The 23282-nt window shown below is 37.1% G+C and overlaps 1 protein-coding gene across 1 annotated transcript in view; it reads right to left on the reverse strand.

The window, feature by feature from the left end:
* LOC107105223 (regulator of G-protein signaling 6-like) overlaps nt 1-22806 on the reverse strand; it is a 103059-nt gene extending 80253 nt beyond the window's left edge. The window contains exons 1-3 of the mRNA XM_015405350.1: nt 22788-22806; nt 22392-22458; nt 9867-10178 (exon numbers count right to left, since the gene is read on the reverse strand). Of these exons, the coding sequence (XP_015260836.1) occupies nt 9867-10076 (210 nt within the window). The 5' untranslated portion in view covers nt 10077-10178; nt 22392-22458; nt 22788-22806. The remainder of the gene's footprint in view (nt 1-9866; nt 10179-22391; nt 22459-22787) is intronic.
* Between the last annotated feature and the right edge of the window lie 476 nt (nt 22807-23282).

The following is a 23282-nucleotide window of genomic DNA, read 5'->3' on the forward strand; positions in this document are numbered from 1 at the left end:
TTCATCCACCAGGAGGCGCCTGCTGATGGTTTCCTCATTAAACTGAATGTTCTTAAGCTGCTGACTGCCACTACTTTGACGCCAGAGTGTTTGCCAGTTTTGGGTACTCTAGCCAAGCAGAGTTTTTGCTGAGTCAAGCTGAGCTTTTTGTGAACCCGAGTTAAACTTTGTTTTTTGTCTTTGCCTCTCGGCAGGAAGTGATCCTGCAAACTGGATTTCTCGGACCTTCTCTCCCTGGAAGGATCAACTGAGCTTCAAACTGAGCTGGGGTTCAAACAGGAGGTTTGGATCCACTTTCCCTAAGAGATCGTTTGAGCTTCTCACTGAGAAAGGGATTATTCTCCACTACGACCCTTTCAAGTACCGCAGGAAATCTGAGTGGCAGTCAGCTTCTCCGTTCACCAACAATCAACCGCATTCTGGGTAAACCCTGTTCCGCCCTCCACCGAATCAGACAAACACTGGAACAACGGCACACAGACAGGAGACAAGGATTCAAAAACTTCTCTGGAAACGTGAGTCGGCAACCAAATCCTCTTCAAGTTCATGAGTCAAATTCTCCACTGAGCCTGAACTGACCGCTGTGTCTTCCCCTCACTTTACAGTTCCGGTTGAGCAGTGTTCTGAGCAACACTTCTCCCCCTGTTTAACTACTTCAATAAAACTCGTTAAACCTTTTCCCTGGTCTCTCTGTTCGGTTTTCTGCATTTTGGGTCAGACCTTTGTAACATCATGACAGGTTTCACTCTGAATATGATTGGTTTTGGTAAGCAGACTAATGAATTCTCAGGAAAGCAAAACTCGCTATGATCATACGGGCCAGTTTCCTCTGTAAAGTCAGACAAAACAAATAAAACATGTAAAAAAGATAAAATGCATTCTCAAATTAGAGGATGAGTCCTAGTTCTGCATTAAACAAATTTTTGCATTTCCCTCATTGTACAGTTTTCCTGTTAAATCCCACATAAAAACTGCCCTCTTAGTTAATAGGGGTGTCCTGATTTTTCCCCAACCATAAAGACAGCCAGGTAAATTAAAGGCCCTACCAAAGCCATTATGAAAATCTTTTTTTTAGAAACTAATCCATAAGTTTGTAATCACTTCTGCCGTCTACATCAATGACGGATTAAACCCCACAAGACTAGAATTTTTTTTTTATGAAACTGCAGCATCAAGTCTTTTTTATAACATAAAACATTTCTGAAAAATTTGAACAACAATGAACAATTTATCAGTAGCATGTTTTGATATTTATTATCACTTGTGAGCAACTACTGTGGAAAACCTCTTCCAATGATGACCAATTTGACAATTTCATGAAAGCATTGCTCAAATTTTACAAGTGTATTAAAAAACAAGAAAAAAAAAGTGATGAGTAACGTTGTCATCATTTTTAACCACGTCGATTTCAGCTCCCCCAATTAGCCTCTTCCCATCACCTTGATGTGATTAGCTTGCCATTTTCTACCTGCTCTGTTGCAAAGTGCGCTTCTCATAAATCTTCAGCCAGCTGTGCTGTGAAAACATGTGCTTAGTCATCCACTAAGTGACGAGAAGGATGCAAAGCTAAAGTACAACCAGCCATAAATGAGCAGACATTTACTAATGCAGTATGAGCCTTTAGCAGTGGAAGACTTGCAGGCACACATGCCTTAAGCTGGTCAAAATATTAAAAAACTGAGTAGGAATATCTTACATTTTTTTCAGCCTATTAATACATTTTCCTTTTTTAATAAACAATATAATCCAGTCAAGATTGTCTATAGCTGAATTATCTGCTTGGACACATCGTCAATCTCCGATCCATGGCATTAAGTAGTTTCAAATATCAGAGATGCTGACCAGGAAACAGACATGAATCATTGCTCACCAAACCTCAACACAGCTCTCAGTTAGAAGGCGTGAATGGAATATATGGTATTGACTTACTTCTAGTGAATAAAGAGGAGTAAACACTAAAAAGGTCTAAAATAAAGATTGGAAAAAACCTATTGACTTCTCTTACAGCATCACTACATAAAATGCAATTCAATTGTGTGAATAACTAACAAGATGAGCGTTTGTGGAGTTTCCCTAGACTATAAGCATAAACATGACCACCAATACTGGTAGATGCACAGAAAATGTCATTTTTACTGTTCATATTTGCAAAATCCATTTTTGCTGTAGAATCTTTAGTTCTATAACTTTGACCAGAAGAAAAAAGACAGAAGGGCAACATTTAGATTTTATAAGTTTGATAAGTAAGTTTTTCTTTTTTAGTGTTGACAATGCTATTCTTTAAACTTGCTGACTTCATATATTATCCTTTGTGAGGGGAAAATACATTTCATATACAATATCTCTGTTATAAAGGACATGAGATTTAGCTTTGCTTGTGAGACTCAATATTGTGTAATTCAAGAGGATGATGGCAACACAAAAGCTAGATCACGTAATAGAAGTGTCAGGCCTTTGAGTGACTGATTTGGCAGTTGGCAGGCAGCACAATTTCTAAAACCCAAGAACACTTCAGCAAAATCATTGAAGTTGTTTTGGCCCTTGGCTCTGTTCCAGATGGAGGCAAGGACAGGCAAAGAGCAGCCATCAGTTAAAGTGCAAAGAGGTCGGTAAAAAAAGAAAAAGGTATTTTTCCATCTGTTTGAGGTAAATCCAATAGTTTTTTCTTAAAGTGACCTTTTCACAGTAAGATCGTTGATTTTTGTTTAGCAAATATATTTGCTCTCTTAACTTACTGTTTTGGGGTTTGGTGGAGAGTATATCGAACAGGTTTAAGGGAGAATATTGACTAGAATGTCGTATGACACATTCTGATCAGTCTAGCTTTTCAAAGGGGCCGAATGTCTGTCTCATTAGCGGGAGCCAGATTCGTTAAACAGTCCAAATGGTTATATTAAAGTAAAACATTAGGATTAAAAACTAAGTTTATCAACGTGAAAAAATTGGTTTAGGTGCCCAAACCAAAACTATTGTGAAATTTAGTTCGAGATTCTCAAACTGTTCCAAAATGCATCAAGTTAGTCCCCTTTTTACCAAATCTGGAAGTAAAATACATTTTCCACATTTTTAAAAAACACAGGATGGTGTTTTTTTTTGGATAGTGTTCCCATTAAAAAAAAAAAAAAAAAAAAGGCCAAAGACTACCGTTAAAATCAGCATAATGGATATGTCTGTGCATGGATATTTTTGATAACGGATAATTAGAAATATTGATCAAAGTAAGAAGAATGACTACTTTCCATTGCGTAAACATGAAGAGTGTGAGCGGATCAATTTAATCATATAGTGAAGCATCAGGTCTAATTGTTTGATGAAGAAATTTCATTCAGCAGCAGATAACCGGGACTGCTTTTTTTAATCACCTCTTAGAAATTTAAAACATTAAAAACAAAATGAAAACAACAATAGATATACAAATTCTAGAGTACACATCCACACGTTTTTTTGTAATTTACATTCAAGCAATTAAATGGTCAAAAAAATAAATAAAAGACCTCCATCAAAAGGCAGACAAGCTTCTGAAAAATATAAAACCTTTGAGCTGGTTCAGTGAAATTCAGCACACAAAGCCAGCATTTTCTAGTAGCCAACAGAGAAATAAGGGGGAAAAAATGTATGAGTGCAAACAGGCCCAGTAAAACGGTGTCCACTTCAGAAGCTGCCAGTATTGCTGGGAAAAAAAGATGAAAACCCATATGCCAGAAGTTAAGCACCCCTGTGCTTGGACAATAAGATCCATCCACAAATTCACTGCATCTAATTTTCTTTCCTTAGACACATACCCAGAAATACACACAGGCCCAGGCAGCGTCTATGAGCAGATACTGGCTGACAGGTTTGAATTCATGCAGGAAAATATGAGAGTCAACAATTGGCTCTTGTCAACAGTGATGAATCTCCTGAACCTAATATAATATCCATACATCCATATGTATGCTACTGGGAAAATATGAATTGCTGAGATAAAATATTTGCTCACTTAGAATAATCTGCAGTTTAAATAATGTAAGTACTGCAATGATCCTCTGGAAAACAAAACAGAAAAACGATACACAGCGTTAATAAAAGCTGCAGACAGAGCCTATCCAGGCACTGGTGTTACATATGCAATCAAATATTAGGATGTTTCTCAGATCTGTTTAATGTTTGCTTTAATTCAGATATAAAAAAAATAAATAAACATGTTAAAAAAGGCACAGTAAAAGTGTATACCGGTACAAATAGGATTTGTAACAGGATAACAGGGAAGAATGAGGTGGTTCACCTTGTTAGCACCCTCTGAATACAGTAGTAGATCAAATTGCTCCCTTTTGGAGAGAGGCTTCATTAGCAATTACTCCCGAAGATCTGACCTAGGATCAGTTAGAGCCTGACTTTAACTTCCAAATGGTAAAAACTGACCTCAGCTGTGAAAAAAGGCGAGCTTTCTAGTAAGATCTTCACTGTAACTCGTGCAAAGCACCACTGTGCCTTTGTAGATGTTTGACGAGTCATCCTGAAAATATGAGAAAGTACTGCAGGACATTCATATTTAATAGCAAACGGCCTTTTGTGTAATGGCAAATATTTAGAGGCAACCAGTGTAACGTTCTGGCCACTAGGGGCGCTAGACCTGTAACTGCCTGTATTTTGCTTCTGCTAAACATCCAAAATAATAAAGATATAGGACTGTATGCTGGGAGCAAAGTGTTAACTTACCAGCCTGATAATAAAGTTGAGTATCGGTTTTACATCCGGCTTCTTCCAGCCTACATCAACGAACAAACTCCTTTCAAAGATCGACTCTTTCATCACACACGATCGTTTTTAGCTTCTCTTTTTAGCCTCCTCAGAAGGTTTAAACTTTTTCTTGCCTCAGCCATAACAGGTAGTCGAGCAGTCGGAAAAATACAGCAGAAGCCTTAGTTCACTGACTATGGCTGTGTCCAAACGTAACCCTAACCATTATATAGGTCTATATATAGATGTTACGCCATTTTAAACGAGTGTCCAAACATCTAGTGTATAAAAAAACGAAGTGGGCTCGAAATTTCACACAATGCACATTGAAAAGTAGTCATCCATGGTCACTAGACGAGCAGATCTATCCCAGAATGTTTTGCGAGAGCTCTCCTTGCAATGCATTACGAAATTTGTTGTGACAGTGGCAACAAATAAAGGTGGCACCGCACCGAAGCTAATTTAGAATATTTATGTTAAGTTGATGGCAGCATGAGCAGAGACCGTGGGGGTGTGTATTGCACATGCTTGCTGAGATCTCATCTTAGTGAGTTAAGACCACGTGTTTTCTAAACAAGCTGTGTAGTCGTCATGCCTAAATTGGCATTTCTCTACGTCTAATTCGTGGGTGAATTTTGTTGTGTTAAAAGCTCTAAATATAATTTCTGTTAAGCTTTGGTTTCACCAAAATATATTTAAGTTTAGGAAGTATTTTAAGTGCTTTTTACATTATTTTTATTGGTTAAATGTAGTGTTTGTTAATGTTAAGTGTACCTTTTCCTGGGTTATCAAGGGGAAATTTAAAAAGGTTGGTGATTACAGATGAACGCCGTATCTGATATTTTACTGATGTAAAGGGTGATTGAGAGTATTGGGTCTAGAAAGATTTTATGCTCTTTGGTAAGGTGATAATTGCATTTCATGTCATGATTTAATAAGGCTTGAAAGATGATTTAAAAACCTATGCTGTACTTTGTTAAATTACAAAAAATCATAGATTCATAGTTGAAAAGGATTTTACTTTTTTTTTTTTTTTTTTACATAGGTTAAAGATGATTACATGTACTACAAAGTGTTTTAAGTTGGACAAAAAACTTGCATGTAAAACATTACGGAGGTAATGTGAGGGATGAAGAATAACAATTGCTATAGCTCTAAGAATTGATAAGAAAGTTTATTTGGCTGAATGCAATAACAATATTGTGTGCAGGCTAGGTTTTTGGCTGGATCAAACTGGATCAGATTCCATGGATTCCCTCTGAAAGGAGATGGCGAACCTGTGCAGAACTGAACCTCTGTTGAACTCCATTCTTCTCACTGACGTGAACTTCCCAGTGGTAACAACACGTACCCATAAACGAAGAAAAGGAAAAAACTGAAATTGCAACATAATTTGACTTGACTGATGACTAAAAAGTACAACTAAAATATATTGACCTCAAAGGGACAGGGGGTTTTGATTTCTTTTTTTTATATATATATATATACACTGGTTGTTATCCATATTGTTGTTGCACATGTTAAACTATATTTTGTTTATTATATACATATACATATACACACACACACACACTGGTTGTTATCCATATTGTTGTTGCACATGTTAAACTATATTTTGTTTATTCTTCTCTTTTGCAAAATAACATTTGCATTTGCTCATTTCCTGCTTCCAGGGGCATCATTTTGCACTCTTTAACTTAAAGGCCTTCTGCAGTCATACTGCCATCCTACGCTCAAACTGAGGCATAAAGTCTGACTTAAAAAAGTAAACTTACAAGTAAACAAGGGTTTGAGAGATGAAGTCTCACAGATTGGAGTTCTTCGTCTGTCAACTAGTAGCACCCACATAAATTATTCTCTCAAGCTTAGAGAACAACCTTGTCAACCTTTGTCTTATATTCAGAGTAAACCTGTAAAGCAATATCCATGGAAAGAGAAAACCGTTTCTACTCCAACATTGCAGACAAAAAGGTCAATAGAAGCCAAATTTATTACACATATTGCCGTTACCAAATCTTAACAATCCAGCAGAAGGATTTTCCATTAAACAAAAAAAGCCATATTTGCCTCTGTTCGCTACTTCATGTGACATACTGCACTGATTCATGCAGGCAAAAGTACGGTGGCTGAGAAGTGCAAAACACATTTACAATTCAAAAACACATTAACAAATAAAAAACAAAATAACATTTGAAGAAACAAAATAATATTTTATGAAACAAATGTATTTTTGAAAAAAAAGTTTACATTTTTAAAAACAAATTTACATTTTGGAAAAATTTACATCTAAAAAAAAATTGACCGTTCGGAAACACTTGTACAAGTGCAAAGACAAAACTGCAAGTGGCAAAACACAGTTACATAGCCAAAAACAAATTAACAAAAGACGGCTACATGGAAAGGGAATGTCCCAGTGGCCGGATGTGACGTCACGATTACCCTGACTTGTAGTACAAACAGCTCAATCTGTAGTCCTCCTGCTTCACGTGAAAAGTCAACAGCGATTTTATTATTGTGGAGCAAATTTCAGCCAATTTACACCATTTTGTTCTTCGTGCGGACGGTCTCTGGAACTTTTACGGTACACGGACCAGGACCACCGGAACTGCTGCATCGCAGCCACTGCCACGAATTGAGCTCGGCCCTGCTGCTTGGTCCTGCCACATGGTCCGTGTCCCGTAAAAGTTCCAGAGACCACAATAAGGGCAAAACATTGTTCGGTTAGCGTAAACTTAAGAAAAACAGCTTCAGTGAAATTCTTTCCATCTAAAATCGCCGCTGAATTTTCACGTCCTCCTGCACAAGCAGGAGGACTACAGATTGAGCTGTTTGCACTACAAGTCAGGGTAATCGTGACGTCACATCCGGCTACTGGGACATTCCCTTTCCGTGTAGCCGTCCTTTGTTAATTTGTTTTTGGCTATGTAACTGTGTTTTGCCACTTGCAGTTTTGTCTTTGCACTTGTACAAGTGTTTCCGAACGGTCCATTTTTTTTTTTGATGTAAATTTGTTTGCTAAAATGTAAATTTGTTTTTAAAAATGTAAACTTTTTTTTCAAAAATACATTCGTTTCATAAAATATAATTTTGTTTCTTCAAATGTTATTTTGTTTTTTATTTGTTAATGTGTTTTTGAATTGTAAATGTGTTTTGCACTTCTCAGCCACCGTACAAAAGAGTAAAGAATAAACACTTTCATTTCCTAATGAGGACAAACTTAAGTGTCAACCAATAAATCACCTCTTTGGAGGATTGATTAAAAAAAAGAAATCAAAAACCAAAATTAAAAACCCTTCACTGCAAAGCCGGTTGGGTTGTAAAGAAAAAAGCTATATAATATCTAATCCTCAGGACCAACATTTAGCTGGATTTTTGCCATCCTAAAAGTTAATGAGCAGACCCTCATCCTCTGAGACCAGAGGTGCCTGAGCGCATTTCTATCAGAACTGAATTCTTTTGTGATAATTAAACACTTATGTCAAAAATATGCAAGTGCAATTAGTATTTTATGCCTTAAGTTGATTTTAAGGCCCCACTGGAATAAATTAGAGTCACTGCACTGGTTTCATCAGGAAATAAAAATGACTGTAATGCTGTTGAAACAGATAATAGCAATAGGTAACACTAAAGACTTAAAGGTTACATAATAAAAAGGTTACTTACATAATAAGGTAACCTTTTTATTATGTATACTTTTCTTATAAAGAATTTAGATCGATCTAAAATGTATGATTATAAACAGTAATACTGATTCCTCACCCTGCGGTCTAAACACACTTAAAAAAGAAATCTAATCTGAGGCAGTGAGATGTACAAGATAGTTATTCTGCATCACTAGTATGTAACTTTAATGGATTTCCTCCCCACATCTTAGTCTTTGCAAAGTCCTCTTTCAGTGAGATAAATGTTATTTTACCCTCAAAGAGACAACAGGACTTGAACAACATAAATTGTGGTCTAAAACACCGTTAGCCCAGACAAATTCATTTTCTCCTCCAATATACTCAAGCATGCCCACACAATGCATCTTTTGATGCAATGCAGCCAACCTAAAATGGTATGAAGCATTTAAAAAAAGTTGATATAAGATGTGCCTTTAAAGAAAAAATAAAATAAACTTGATTATAAGAATATGTATTATAACCCAATAGTCATTGATTTCAAACAGCACATTGTATCTGCATTTATAAAGGCTTATGAACAGCTCTCAATGGTGCAGCAGAAAGATCTCCACACTGAATGTTGCAACCAGGACGGTACCGCTGCAGCTCCAGCTGCAGAAATGGAAAAACTCGCCATTGTTGCAAATAAATATCCCTGTTCATCATTCATTAGCCTCTCCATTTTTGCTCTGAGTTTCTGTTCCCTCTAGTCAAGTTAGAGTAGCTTGGTAGTTTGATTTATTCTCAAAATGTTCCTGTTTGGCAGGAGCCTGATGCAGAGACAGCTGCCACATCAAGCTAAACTTCCCTCATGTTGAACCACACCCACACTGCACAGTGGCTAATGCGAGTTCCACATTAATTTGAATGGTTTCCTTACAGCAGCCGCACAGCCTCCAATTTGAGCTCAGCATTATATCTGTTTACTTAAATTTCTGCTAGACTTATTTGCATGAAGGAATCAAAATCCAGACCTTTGCAATGACAAGATGCATTTGTGAAAAAAGGGTTGTAAATGTGTTCACTCTTCCTGTACTCCAAACCTTCCACTCATAAACTAACCCATAACCAGCTGCAGCAGTGACTGCTGTTGCTTCATATCTGTGGTAAATAAACATGAGGGTTTCTCTGCATACTTCATCCTCGCTTTTAACAAATTCAGGTTAAATGTTACACTAAAGCAACACAAGACCAAAGGCTGCTACTGTACATCTTGAGGTTAATATTACACCCCACAAACCTTTGACACATTTTCCCTCCTCCTCACAACCTCCGCTTCATGTCAGCTGGTTTTCAAGTTATTTTCCTTCAAACATGGAAGTTAATATACTTATCGTATTCTACCAGTTAAAGACAGCTTTTAAATGATTGACAGCATTTAAAAAGGTGCTGTAGCGCAAAGAACAACAAGAGAAACCAGTGGTGTCTAATAACCAATTTAAAGCTCCAAAACATTTTAATTGCTTTGTGTGTTTGCTGTCCTACCTTTCTGTAAACAGTCATGTTGGGGTAGTCATCATCTGGGTCTATGGTACTCATGGACCTCATTGACAGAAGTGGTCGAGCCGTTTTGATGACCTGGTTTGGTTCCTCTGAGCCTTCATCAGGCTCAGTGGTCTCCACAGAGCTTGGCAGCTGCTGCTCCTCTTCCTCCTCCTGCTGCTGCTGCTGTTCCTGCTGAGGTGCCTCAGCCATCACCAGTGTCTTTGTAGCCTTTAAGTTATCCTCTCTTCTTTATCAGTAACAGACTTCTTTCTTTATGTCCTCCTGTGGTCTTTCCTCAGTGTCTGAAGGATGCTGCAGGGAGAGACACATTCATTGAATCTTATTGAATCTCAATTGTTTTTCTTTGGCTTCTGTCAGGAGGCACAGGATGAATGAGATGGACGAATCATAAATTCTACCAGTTCTCTGTTAAACCTTCTATTCAATCAATCAGATAGCTTGGTGCTCAAGATTTTTTTCTTCATCTTTAACCCCATTCATTCCAAAACCATTATCAGCATATAGGATGCTACATCATCCCTCTGATATTGCCTAGACAAGAACATCAAACAAGCTTGACAAGTTTTACTGAGATAAGTTTTAAAAAAAGGGTCAGATATTTACTTTATTCTTACAATTTCTAGGATCATTTTAAACCTGCCAGGACAAATATAGATGAGCTAAACCTAAACATTTGTCATTTTTCCAGCCTTACAAAATGCTTTAACTTCTCAGTAATTCATATTAAGTTGACCCAGACTTTTTTGTGTAAAGGCTTCACTAAATATTACTAAAGTCAGAAAATAGAGAAATTCTTTACTGCAGACTGCTCAGGCTAGAAGTTATTGGTATTGTAAAGAGCTGGCTTCACAGTTTGAAATTTATGTAATTTGTAGAAATTTAGTAAAGGAGGAGCTTATTAAAGAAAACTATGGTTGCCTGTAAAAGTTTTCTAATTGAACTGTCACACCCAATCACCTTTTTTTGTTTGCAAATAATATTGTGTATTTTTAATCAAAGAAAGACCTCATGCCTGGACATAGAGTATCATATGCACACAAGTAAACAAGGAACTAATGGAGACAAGTCAGTAACAACTAGCAAAAGTGCTAAAAGAAAAGAAGAAGTGTCCAATATTAAAAAAGCAAAAAATAAAAGCTAAATTGCCAAGAGGGATTAAATGAGAGTGGCACTCAGAATACAATATGAACGTTGGAGTTCAGTGAAGTGGGAGCAAAAGCCGCGGAAATGTTCATTTTGCTGACAACTTGATGGACTCACTCAGGCAGTGCCCACTCAGGCAAGGGTGTGTGCCAGCAGATGGCACACACCCTTGTAAACGTCTGCTGGTAGGGCCCAGTGCAAAAAGTTATGTTGGACTCAAAAATGGCCGACAATATTAAGACAAAACACTTGGCATATAATGTTTTATTTGATGATAATTTTATGCTTTGGTCTTTTTTTTTTTTTTTTTAATCAGACTTCTCAACTACACAGCATCAAATTAAAATTAACAGGCTTTAATACCTATTAGATAAATATTCTGTGTTTAGTTCCTTTGTTTCTGATCCTGATTTTATTCATTGTTCAAAAAATTATAATGGGACCAAAGTTGTGGTTTCAACATAATGTTAAATAGTAAATGGTATGTACTTATATGGCGCCTTTATTCAAGTCATTCACCCATTCACACACACACACTCACACACTGATGGTGGCAAGCTACATTATAATCACAGCTGCCCTGGGGCTCACTGACAGAAGCTGCCGTACACTGGCGCCACTGGGCCCTCTGACCACCATCAGTAGACAATGCAGGTGAAGTGTCTTGCCCAAGGACACAACGACACTGAAAGCCGGAGTCAGGGCTTGAACCATCAACCCTTCGATTTCAGTGCAAACTCCTACATCCAACGCCACTGTCAAAGTTTACCTAATTGGAGGTGAAATCAACGGATACAGCAGTCGTCCTAAATTATGCCTCCTACTTTATGCATTGTATCACTACCATCACCAGATGCAAAGCAGGCATTCACCATGAGAATACCACCAGTCTTAATACAGGGATCTGTTTTCTAAGGATTCAACTGCAGGCAGTTGAAAGGATGTGCACCAGAAAAACAAGGAACTAATGGAGACCAGAAAGTCAGCAACAACTAGCAATAGTGACATATACCATTTAAAGCTCATACTAAGCCTTGCCTGTAGAGATATTAAGTTTTGGTGACATTACTCATGCTATGACCCCCACTAATAGTGTAAGTTTTAAATCAAAGGAATGATTAATTCAGAACCCACATCAAATGGAGCATTTTAAATGTCCTTTTTAGGCAGAAGTAAACAAGAGTGAGTGCCCCATTTCATGCAGAGCAACTTTGACCTCAGCGCTACACGACTCATCACTGGCCTTGAACCGGACGGACATGCAGTAATTACAAGCTTCAAAGCCTGCCGGCCAAAGCAAAAATGAAATGCAACTTTGCTGAACCCTACAAGTTTTGAAGCACCAGTGTGTCGTTTTCAGGATTTTTATTTAAAAGAAACGAGAAGTTGAAACTTAAACTGACCTGCCATCTTATAAGAAACTAAAAAAACATTTAATGTTTTCCTCCAAACTATTCACATTATATACTTTAAAACCATTTGATGGACCAACTCCCAAGTCCACCTGTGCCCTGACCTGTGTCCCTATAGGTAAGACCAGTAACCAGTTCATGCCTGCAACAACATATGATGCCCGGATGCCAAATTATTAATTTCACACTTCACTAAAAGATGTTAAGACATCAGAAGGCTTAATTGTAAAGGGAATACAGAATTCTGATTGTCAATAATGTTTTGCAGACTCGCAGCTTAAGAAACACAAAGGAGCTGTAATAAGAGAATAAAGGCCCCACAAGAGAATGGTGTGCATGCAAGAATGTTATTGTGAAAAGCAGGTTTTCAGTTTTCAGGTAAAATAAGTTTAGTTAAGACTTAACCAAAAGGGAAGGGAGAAAAACAGCTGGAGTTTGCATGCAACTTCAACACACATTTAAGTTCATGTCAGCTGATCAATGCTTTCTGCCAGCTGTTGGTTCCTCTGAAATTCTCAGAGACAATAATAAGAAATCAATGTTTGGAAATAACTACAGAGAACCTTACATTGACTTCCAGTCATAATTTAACCCCTTTTATAGTCTAAACCTACCCATTACCAAAACAATGCTAGCCTAAACTAAACTTCATTAACACTATAGTACCCAACCCCCTGCACCAGAAGAGACCTTTCCTTCATCAGTACCAGTAGACTGGTCCTCACAAATTAGCATGCTACAGGAAAATTGGCCTTAAACCGTCTCCACAAGGTAACAAATACACAGGCACATACACAGCAGGCAGCAAAGCTTCAGAGGGCTGCTTCCTATGAAAGGAAAAATATTGCCATTTGTTTGCAATTGCAAATTAGATGGGGGCTGAAATCATCTCTGAATTGATGGCCTCCAACATGCTGTCATTATTCCACACGTACCATTAGTTTGATAGATGTCACAAAGCTGCAGCTCACCATGACACTCAAATACCTGCTCTGGATCCTGGTGATCAGGCTTAAATTTTGATTGATCCATCCTGCTCCCAGGATTAGATGTTGGCTTGTTAAACTGTGATCAGGATCAGCAGACTGACTTCGATCCCTCAGTATGCATGCCAAGTAAATGTTCTAACTAAAAAACTCACGTACACCTTTATCAGTCGAATTTAAAGAGCCTTTCCTTTATCAGATTTGATTTAATCCACTTTCACCTTCTTTTTCTTGTTCTAGCCCAGAATCCTCCTTTTTCCAGCTGCAGGGCATGTGAAATACCATTTTGTAAGTAGAGAAGGGTGCAAAGGGAAAAACTCTCTAGCCCTTAAAGGTGGTTGTAGAATGCAAAACTGAGTTTACATTGTCATAGATTAATGATACTGTAGTTCAGTGGGTGAAATGGGTGTACAAAGAAGTTCATCATCGACATTTCGAGACCTCCTTTTTTTTGCAAATCTCACAATTCCAAACGTCCACCATAAAACAGGCGAATCCAAACGAAGCTCAAAGTTGACGTAAACTCGGGGATTATGCCTTATTTGGTTCTGGCCTGTACTTTTGTCACGTCCTGAAATTTACATACAGACCAGCCCACTGGTTCAATGGCCCAAGAAAATGAATAGAGGTAGATTTGGACACTAGTTTAGCTGTTCAGCCTACAGTTGGGTTTACTTCTACAAGAATTACAAAGCAGGCAGTTTCTCTATTGAAAATGAGCCAGAACCGGCGTATTTTGGTGGCGCAGTAGTTAGCACACACGGCCCATGCATGGGCACATGCATCACTGCCTCTTTCAATCCTCTTTCCTGTCAGCCTACTGTCCATAAAAACCAGCCACTAGTGCCGTAAAAACTAAAAAAATAAAAATAAAAAAAAGAGCCAGAACAACAGGTGTAAATGCAGTGTTCCAGGCTGCACGGAAAAAGGGGACATTTTTCACCGTCTTCCCAAATATCCATAAACTCGACAGGCATGGATTATTTTTGTCTATCAGAAGATCCCTGCAAAGCTTGATGCTCAGCTGTTTATTTCTAAGCATTTTACCGAACACAGCTTTCAAAATGTTGGACAGTTCAAAGCAGGAATTGCTAAACTTCTTTTACTGAAACGAGGGGCTATTCAGCCCGTAAGGTCATCATAACCGCAAGCTGCAAGTATAATTTTGTCACTAAGCTGTGGGCCTCAAAAGTGTATAAAAAGGACATAAGAAAATAAAAGAAAGTATTGTAATGTACTGTGTAGAATGGTTAATATTATCTAGAGTCCAATTCAGTTAAATTAAACAAAAAAAAAAATGAAGCAATGACAATAAGCACTTCTTAAAAAGTAAAATTAGCTTTCCCTCCCAAGCTTAGTGGATCCATGTTTAATTATTCCACACTTGGCACGACTCCCAGACAGAATAAGATAAAATAACTCAGTATGTAATTTTTACTGTTATGAGTAGATTTCACTTTTAAAGACTAAACATACCCAGTTGTTTCTGTCCTTGTTGCATACCAGTTATTTAGATTGTATGTTTAAACCTTGATATTAACTTTAAAAAACTGACAATGTTGATTTCTACATCCACAAGTGCTTTTAATCACTAATGTCCTTTCCTTGTTGCAGTAGTGTTGATTTTTTATAACAAAGGAGGATTTTAAGTCATATTTCAAGAATCCATATGCTAGACAGTGCTTAAAATACATAAAAGTACTTGATTTGATTGAGCTCATACAGCGCCAAACCTATCATTTTAAAGCTACCTAAACCTAAAAAAAAAAAAAAAAAAAAAAAGAAAGTGTCACTTTAAATTTAGTGACATTTAAGACTGAAACAAAATATAGCTTGTACAACCTAAAATCCAGATTTCCATCTCCTTTTTCTAAGTCTCAGTTCAAGTCTTTGACAAATTCCTCATCTTCTCAAAGAGCGCATGACATTTCCCCAGAACTTCATATCCACATCTGAAAAGAATAGATTTTGAAAATAAACTTTAAACTGCTGAAATTAGCAGCTTTGAGAAATGTGGGTTAAATCTTAAAGCACATGTAGGCAGGCAGGTAAACAGACTGCTGCTACCATGGCTGACAATACAGCCTTTGTTTTCATTATTTAATTCAGTCATAAAAATAAAAAACAAAGTTAGGTGTGTTAAAAGGCAGCCTTTTATCTAATTTTTTTTATTTTATTTAAGCATATAAAGGACTATGGCTACATGCAATATTCATAGAAAAACATGCTTAGTGAAAAAGATGTTGACATCTGCATTAAAAACATCAAACTATACAAACAAAATAGGCCATTTATGTCAAACTTATTCAATTTAATCACAATGAAATGTGAAATACTGTCAAATTTTCCATATTAATGTTTTTCTTGAATTATTTGATTGAAAATCATGTCACAGGTGCTTTAATGCTAAATACGTTCTGTGAAAATCATTTGAAAACCAACATAACATTAAAGCTAGTTTAAAAAAAAAAACAATGTTGGTCTAAACACGAAACAAAGCTCGACACTAATTGGACATAATGAACTTAACACTGCACGCCTCTCTAAAACAAATAGCATACATTGATGTGACTTGCAGCTCCAGTTTTCTGGCTCAAGAGAACAAAGCAGTGTCAAACACAGAAAACTGCTACATTAATTTATCATGCACGTCTCAGATTATTAACCCGATGACATCGGATCCCCATCTGCAGCTGAACGTTTCTTCGCCCTCCCATTTTCGTCTCAACACATGCCGTGATGACAGTGAGAGGAAACCCAGGGAGATTTCCAGCTGTTTATAAAGTCTTTTTTATCCTTATCCCTCAAGCCCCTTTGCAGTGCAGCACACTCACAGCTGGTGGTTTCTGCAGCACCTATATTCACCACCTCCCAGGCACGATTAAAGCTTAGCAATTCTAACACCATGTTGTTGCAAATCAAGGTAACCATCCATTAGAAAGGTGTTTGCCCCCTTCCTGATTTATTTATTGCATTCTTGTTACACTTTAGTATTTCACAACAAAGAAATCTAAATAACAGTCAGAGGACACACAATTGACAAAATGCCATTTTAGAAGAATGTTTTTTTTTTTATTAAAAAGGTGGACAAAAACTTAAATAAAGCGTAAAAAATCTCATTCCATTGGTAAATCATCTTTTTTACCTATTCAAATTAAGCCTAAATACACTTCATTAGGGAAATGTTTAATTATTTCTAGGTCGTCTTTGCAGTGTTACCTTGTCAATGGCTAAAGAGGATCAAAATAAAGACTTGAGTGGCCTAGTCAAAGTCCTGATCTTAATCCAGAGCCGTCTAATGACCTTAAACATAAAAAGAGTGTTTTTCCTTAATAACTGTCTTATGTTTATCAAATATAAGTGTATTCCCCCCCCCGAAGCTCTGGAAGGGACTCAAGGAAACTTATGGCAGTTCTTTCTGCTAAAAGGGAGGCCCAACCAGTTATTGGGTTTAAGGAAGGAGCAGAATAACTAAAGGCATAGTATTCAATTTTCCCATGTAGATTAAGAATTTCTTGTCTTCTTCAATAAAAACTGCATTTTGTTTTGATACGAGTCGTCTTTGACTTGTTTGATGTTCTAAAACATTCAGGTGTGACAAATATGCAAAAATTGCAAAATAAGAATATATTTACCAACAAGAATCAGCATCCATCTTTATCTATAAGACTACATATTTTGCAAATATGAAAAAAATTACAAAATAATGTTAACTATTCAACTTTCAACATTGTTTGTTTGGGATATCAGAACAGTTGCATTTCAGCAACATACAGTATGAACGTGTAGGATCCAATAGGTCCAAATTCATTCAATGATACATTTTGAGCCACAAGTAAAATTAGGAATTATTGCTTCAAAGATTTGTGAGCAAATGTAAACATTTTGGAATCTGACATAAATTATCAAGAGATGAAAACAAAACTGCTAAATGTCAAAAACTGTAAGACCTGTTGGGAATAATAAAAAAATACTTAATTGATCCCAAAGGGAAATGAAATCTCTTAATCTCTTGTAAAAGCATGTTGGCAGTCTATAATGACCCATCACATCTACAAGTTTCTTAAACATAAACTGTTCAACTCCAGTTTTTAGAATTATATTTAATATTTCCTAAATTATAAACTAGTCATTTTTAATGATCCAGAAAAGCATCCTGATAACACAGTGAGCCAGTCATCAGGTCATTAACTAGTAAGATTGCAAACAAAATGCCATGAAGTTTGTCATTAAAGTGGCCAAACACAAGAATCCTGCCAAACACAGCTCATAATAATTTTGCATCATTAAAAGAACAAACCAAGGACAGCAGAAGTAGAATTATATAACATTTTGTTAGAAAACAGACTCAATCTGAATGAATTCCCTTGTTACTAATCTTATTTCATTCTTAGGGCCAAAGTAATTCTCAAAGAGTTTTGCTTAAATTACAAGTGTTTGATTTTTCCAAATAAGCTCAATTTAATTACAAAAAATATATGTACAGTAAATCTGCATTCGGAGTTAAACGGTTTAGTACATTATAGGGCTGAAGCAATTAATCTGATTATTCCATTACTGAAATAATTGTTAATTTAGTAATCAATCATTAACTGTAAAATAGACATATACATACACACATTTATACATACATACACACACACACACACACACACACACACACAAGCATTTTGCAGAGGTAGTGGTGGCCTAGTGGTTAGAGCATTGTGCTTGGGTCCTGGAGGTTTTGAGTTCAACTCCCACAGCCTGCCACTCTGGGTCCCTGAGCAAGACCCTTAACCCCACTCTGACAATGACAGCCCACTGCTCCCCAAGGGGATTAATTTAAATGCAGGGGTAAATTTCTCCAATGTGAGATCAATAAAGGCCAGTTAGTAATCAGGTCACAATATTTAAACACCGAACACTAGAACACCATTTTGCACTGTTGCAGAACTCTGCTCTGCTGGTTGACTTTTGTTACACCAGGTTTAGGCTATTTTAAAACTTCCTATGGGCAACGGTGCCAGCTGAAGGAGTTTGCCCTGCAATCAGAGGGTTGTTGGTTCAAGCCCTGGGTCTGGTATCAGTTCTCTTGGGCAAGACACTTCAACTGCATTGTCTACTGATGTGGGTCAGGGGGTACGGCAGTGTACGGCAGCCTCACTTCTCTCAGTGAGCCCAAGGGCAGCTGTTGCTACAATGTACCATCATCATTGGGAGAGTGAAAAAGTGCTATAGAAGTACAAGCTACTTACCATTTAAATAGCTGAAATTTGCTGTTATAATGCAACCAATCTAAGAATAAACAGATTCCTAATTTTAATCAGTTCTGAGTTACATGCAGTATTATACTGCATGTAACACACAAAGATCTTGCAATAATGCGTCAACATTGTGGGGATGAAATGTTTTCCAGTGGTGCATGGAGAGAGTATGGCAAAACTGAAAGCATATAAAGACAATCTAAACTAAAGGCTTAGACAAAAACAGCATAGTTAGAGAAGCAGAATATGGATACCAGTTGAGGAGTTTTGCATTGATATTAAGAGTGGAATTTGTTTTCTTTATATTTAATTTTTTGTTTTGGAATTTTATGTGGGAGGGGGGGCAACATTTTTGGCTAAATTAGTGCTTTTAATGGATTGTTCTAGCAAATGGTATATTTTAGTTTGCATATTTCACATAATGATATGCAATAAGTAAGCTGACAATTTTAAAAACATTCAATTCAGAGAAAATGATTTCCATTTTTGATGGAAATTTGAAAATTTGCTTGCCTGCACTAAATGAAAATAGTAACTAATTGGTAACTACCTCGTTATTACCTCCCAATCACATTGCTGCTATATTAGTGTTAGGTAATATGCTCAGCTTTATTGCTTGATCATTTCAAATATGAGGAACAAAAAATCTAATTTGGATTAGAAGAACTGTAAAATGAAAATAATTGCTCTGGTTTTCAATTTTGAGCAAATCTTAAGTGTGGTGTTTTATTTCTATTCCCTCAGTCAAAACATGGTAGAATCACATTTTGTTCCCATTAATGCAACATCCTGGAGGTTGCCTCTGATTGGAATATTTTTGTTGAAATAAATTTTTTTTATGTGGCCATTCATACTACTGATTAAACGGAACTGCCAGCTCAGGACACAAAAGAGAACCTCAAGTGCAGACGGGAAACATTGACGTCACCCATAATAATGGATGTAGAGGGTTCAATAAAGCTTCACTGGAAACAAGATAAACTACTGTTGATGCTGGAGTAATGGGAGCCAACAGTATCATGACCACATCATAAGTTGAAGGATGCCATAAGATTAAAAAAAAAAAAAAAAAACAGTGCATAAGTATTAAGATAAGAGCCTCTAACGGAGCAGAGAGTGGTGATGCGGCAGCAGAGAGGTCTATAGATGTTTAGTGGGAGCCGGAGACGTGACGTTAAAGTGGGATAAAATGTATAATGACGGTTCAGACTGCAGACGCTTTGAAAACCACTGAATATACGTCTCATTTTGTTTCACATATGAAAGCGCAATAAAAAAAACAAGTTAGATAAATTTAGCGAATAGCTGAAGCTCTCCATTACACAAACGGGAACATATGAAAGTTTTAACGTCGATGTGTCACACAGAGCAAACAGGAGTCAATGTATTTTTGCAGATTTCCGTGAGCTGGTCTCTATGCTAAAAGACCAGGATGGGAAGCAGACTTTCTCTTACTCCCTACTTACTGCCAGGCCAGCACTATTCAGAGAGTGCTTAACAGCTACCGCTGACGTACTCCTGCTTTGGCTAAAGAGTCTGTATGGATTTGATGTTTTTCAGATTAAGCCAGAGTTTTATTAAATAAGAAAGAGACTGGACAAAAATGGCACCCACTGGCATACAAAGGAAACATGAAGACCTGTCTATAATATTTCTAGTTTTACAAAAAAAATAAATAAATAAATAAAAATCTTGTGTGGACTCAGTATGGGGGAGAAAAAAAAAGTTGTTTTATACAATTTACAGGAGTAAAACCAAAGTCCTGTATATTTATATCCTGTATAGCACTCCCAGGATAGAAGCAAACCACATTTCCTTGCTTTGTACTTCGGACAGTGTAATGACAAAGTGGAATTCTAATATTATAAGATGGAAATCTACTGTTATTATTCAATAATTAATAATACATTTAATCTAAAATGTAGATGCATGATTGAAAATCCCGTCCCCGAACTTCTGCTTTTTTTGTATTCTATTTTGTCAAAAATTGCTTATCTTCAATGACTCCTTCTTGGTGGCTGAATTCCATGCTACTCTGAAGATCTAAAATCTAGTTCATGGCTAGTCATGATTTATTCATCTATGAAATAAATTCAAGATCGTCATTAATTTATCTTAGATATCTTGAAGCATTCATACAGTCCATGGTAAAAATCAGACAGATGTAACTGTAACCAAGAGGTCTCGTCAATCAACTTCAGATTTTTTAAATGAAAGAGCGGTAAGGCTAATTATATGCATCAACAACCTGCCATACTGTTACTTTTTTTCCAGATCAATGAATAGTTCTTAACTAATTTACATCATTAGAAGAAAAAGACAAGACAAAAAAAACAAAAAACAAATAACAGTATCCTTGAGAGAGGCAGTTAGAGGGAAGAATGAATGGAAAGAATAAAACAACTGAGCAAATGAAGAAGGATGAAGCAGCGGAGGGATCGTAAGGTGAGGAGGGCCAAAGAACAGCCTAATGTAGAGAAATGGAGGGGGCAGACCTGAGGACATTTAATATATTCAAATCTACCCTTATAAGATCAAATTAAATAAAAAATACAAAAAGACACAAAGAGAAGAAAGGAGAAATGCTATTAAAGCACTCTGACAACTCTGTGAAATGGCACCCCAGTCACCAAACAGAACACTTACAAATGCTTTGCTGCTGTAATAAAATGAGTACTTTCATAATTTATTAACAACAACAACACACATATATATCCCTCTATCCTTTTGGGGACTTTCCATTGACTTCCAATTATTTCTAACCCATTTCAGCAACCATGACTCTTATCTAACCATTATGGGTTCATAATCCCACCAATCCCTAAACCAGCAGCCTCAACTCAATTCACACCTTACTCCTAAACACCAAAGCCTGAAACAGCATTTGTACCCATGGGGACCAGACATTGGTCCCCACTAGAGCACCCAGTCCCCACATGGGGACATTTCATTGACTTACTTTCATTGTATACAACTTAACCCAGACCCATACCCCAAACCTAACCATTACCAACATACAGCCTACCTAACCTAAACTGAATACACCTTAGTCCTAAACTTAAGCCCAACTCAAAGAATAGAACTTTACCATATGGGGACCAATTGAATGTCCCCATATGTAGATGCAATTCCCCACAATAGGATCATTTACAAAACACTGCCCTCACATTGCAGGTTAAAATTAAAAAACAAGTCAGTGCTTTCAGGGATGTATGATGGTTATATTAGAACAAAGATTCCTGTATGACAATAAATCTAATTTTTGTCCAGAAAAACTAACCTCAGATCAAACTATTTAAAACAACCAACTATTACTAAATGTAATGCATTTAACTACCATGTGCCATTAAAAATAAATAAACATATTTTTATGTTAGATCCCTGAAGGCACCGCAGCCAGAAGCCTCATCCATCCGCTCAGACAAACATATCCACACAAAACAACTCTTCACATTTGTAGAGAAATTGATCAAAACATCTCAGAATCATCCACGGTGACTGAACTGAGCAGTTGAAGTTAAATAAAGCCACGATGATCAACATCACAGCGCAGAAATCCTCCAACATCCCGCTGTTTCCTACCGAGCGCATCTCTGTCAACATCGCACCACTTGGTTTTTTTTATTATTATTTTCTCCTGCCAATCTTCCTCACTCAAGCACACATCGGTCTTTATTCCCCCCCCTCCCTCTGAGCCCCTCCACCCCTGGTTCTCACCTCTCAGAGCCCGCTGATGTCCACCCTTTGCTGGGAGCTCTGGAGACATGGAGCGCATCAGCAGCGCCTGGAGAGAGAGGGAGAGGTAGAGGGAGGGAGAAGAAACAAGCTTTATACTCCCACCGACAGAAAACTGCTTTCATTTAACTGGGTTTTAGCACAACCTGTCTGAAAAAAAAGTTCAGAGTGTTAAAAAAAAAAAAGTCAAAAAGAAAAAAAAAAATACAAAAACCTTTTGGTAATTATGTTTGGGGCAATTTAATTAACGTGTCTGGAAAAAAAAAAGTAATTCCTTCTTCCAAATGATATTACAAGGTCACAATATTTCATTATATACATATATACACACATACACACCACAGAGAGAAATATCAGCTGTGCTGCTGCCATCAACACCTTTGTTTATAGATGTTGGAGATTGGCCTGTTATTCAGTGCACTCCTGTTTCTCTGACCATGACTGGCTGGATATGGTCTCTTCATCCTCTGACATGGGAGCTGGCTCAGAGCTCGTCTGGATGGCTGCGTGTTTCCTGGATGGGGTCGCCTTTTACAGCTGCTTTCTGTATGTCTGCTTCTGTCTCCTTGAACCCCAGTCGGCCTCGGCAGATGGGCGCTCACACTGAACCTGATTCTGCTGGAGGTTTCTTCCTGTTAAAAGGGAATTTTTCCTCTCCACTGTCGCTACAAGCATGCTTATTGTGAGGGATTGCCTTCGAGTCAATCAACTGGTTTTCCTTAGATAGAAAACTTTGAAACAATTTGACTGGATGATCTGGTAAACTAAAGTGCCTTGAGATGACATGTTGTGAATTGGCGCTATATAAATAAACAGAATTGTGTATATATATATGTGTGTGTTTATATATATATATATATATATATATATATA

The sequence above is a fragment of the Cyprinodon variegatus genome, unplaced genomic scaffold (assembly GCF_000732505.1).
Source record: "Cyprinodon variegatus isolate N-32 unplaced genomic scaffold, C_variegatus-1.0 Scaffold37, whole genome shotgun sequence".
NCBI lineage: Eukaryota > Metazoa > Chordata > Actinopteri > Cyprinodontiformes > Cyprinodontidae > Cyprinodon > Cyprinodon variegatus.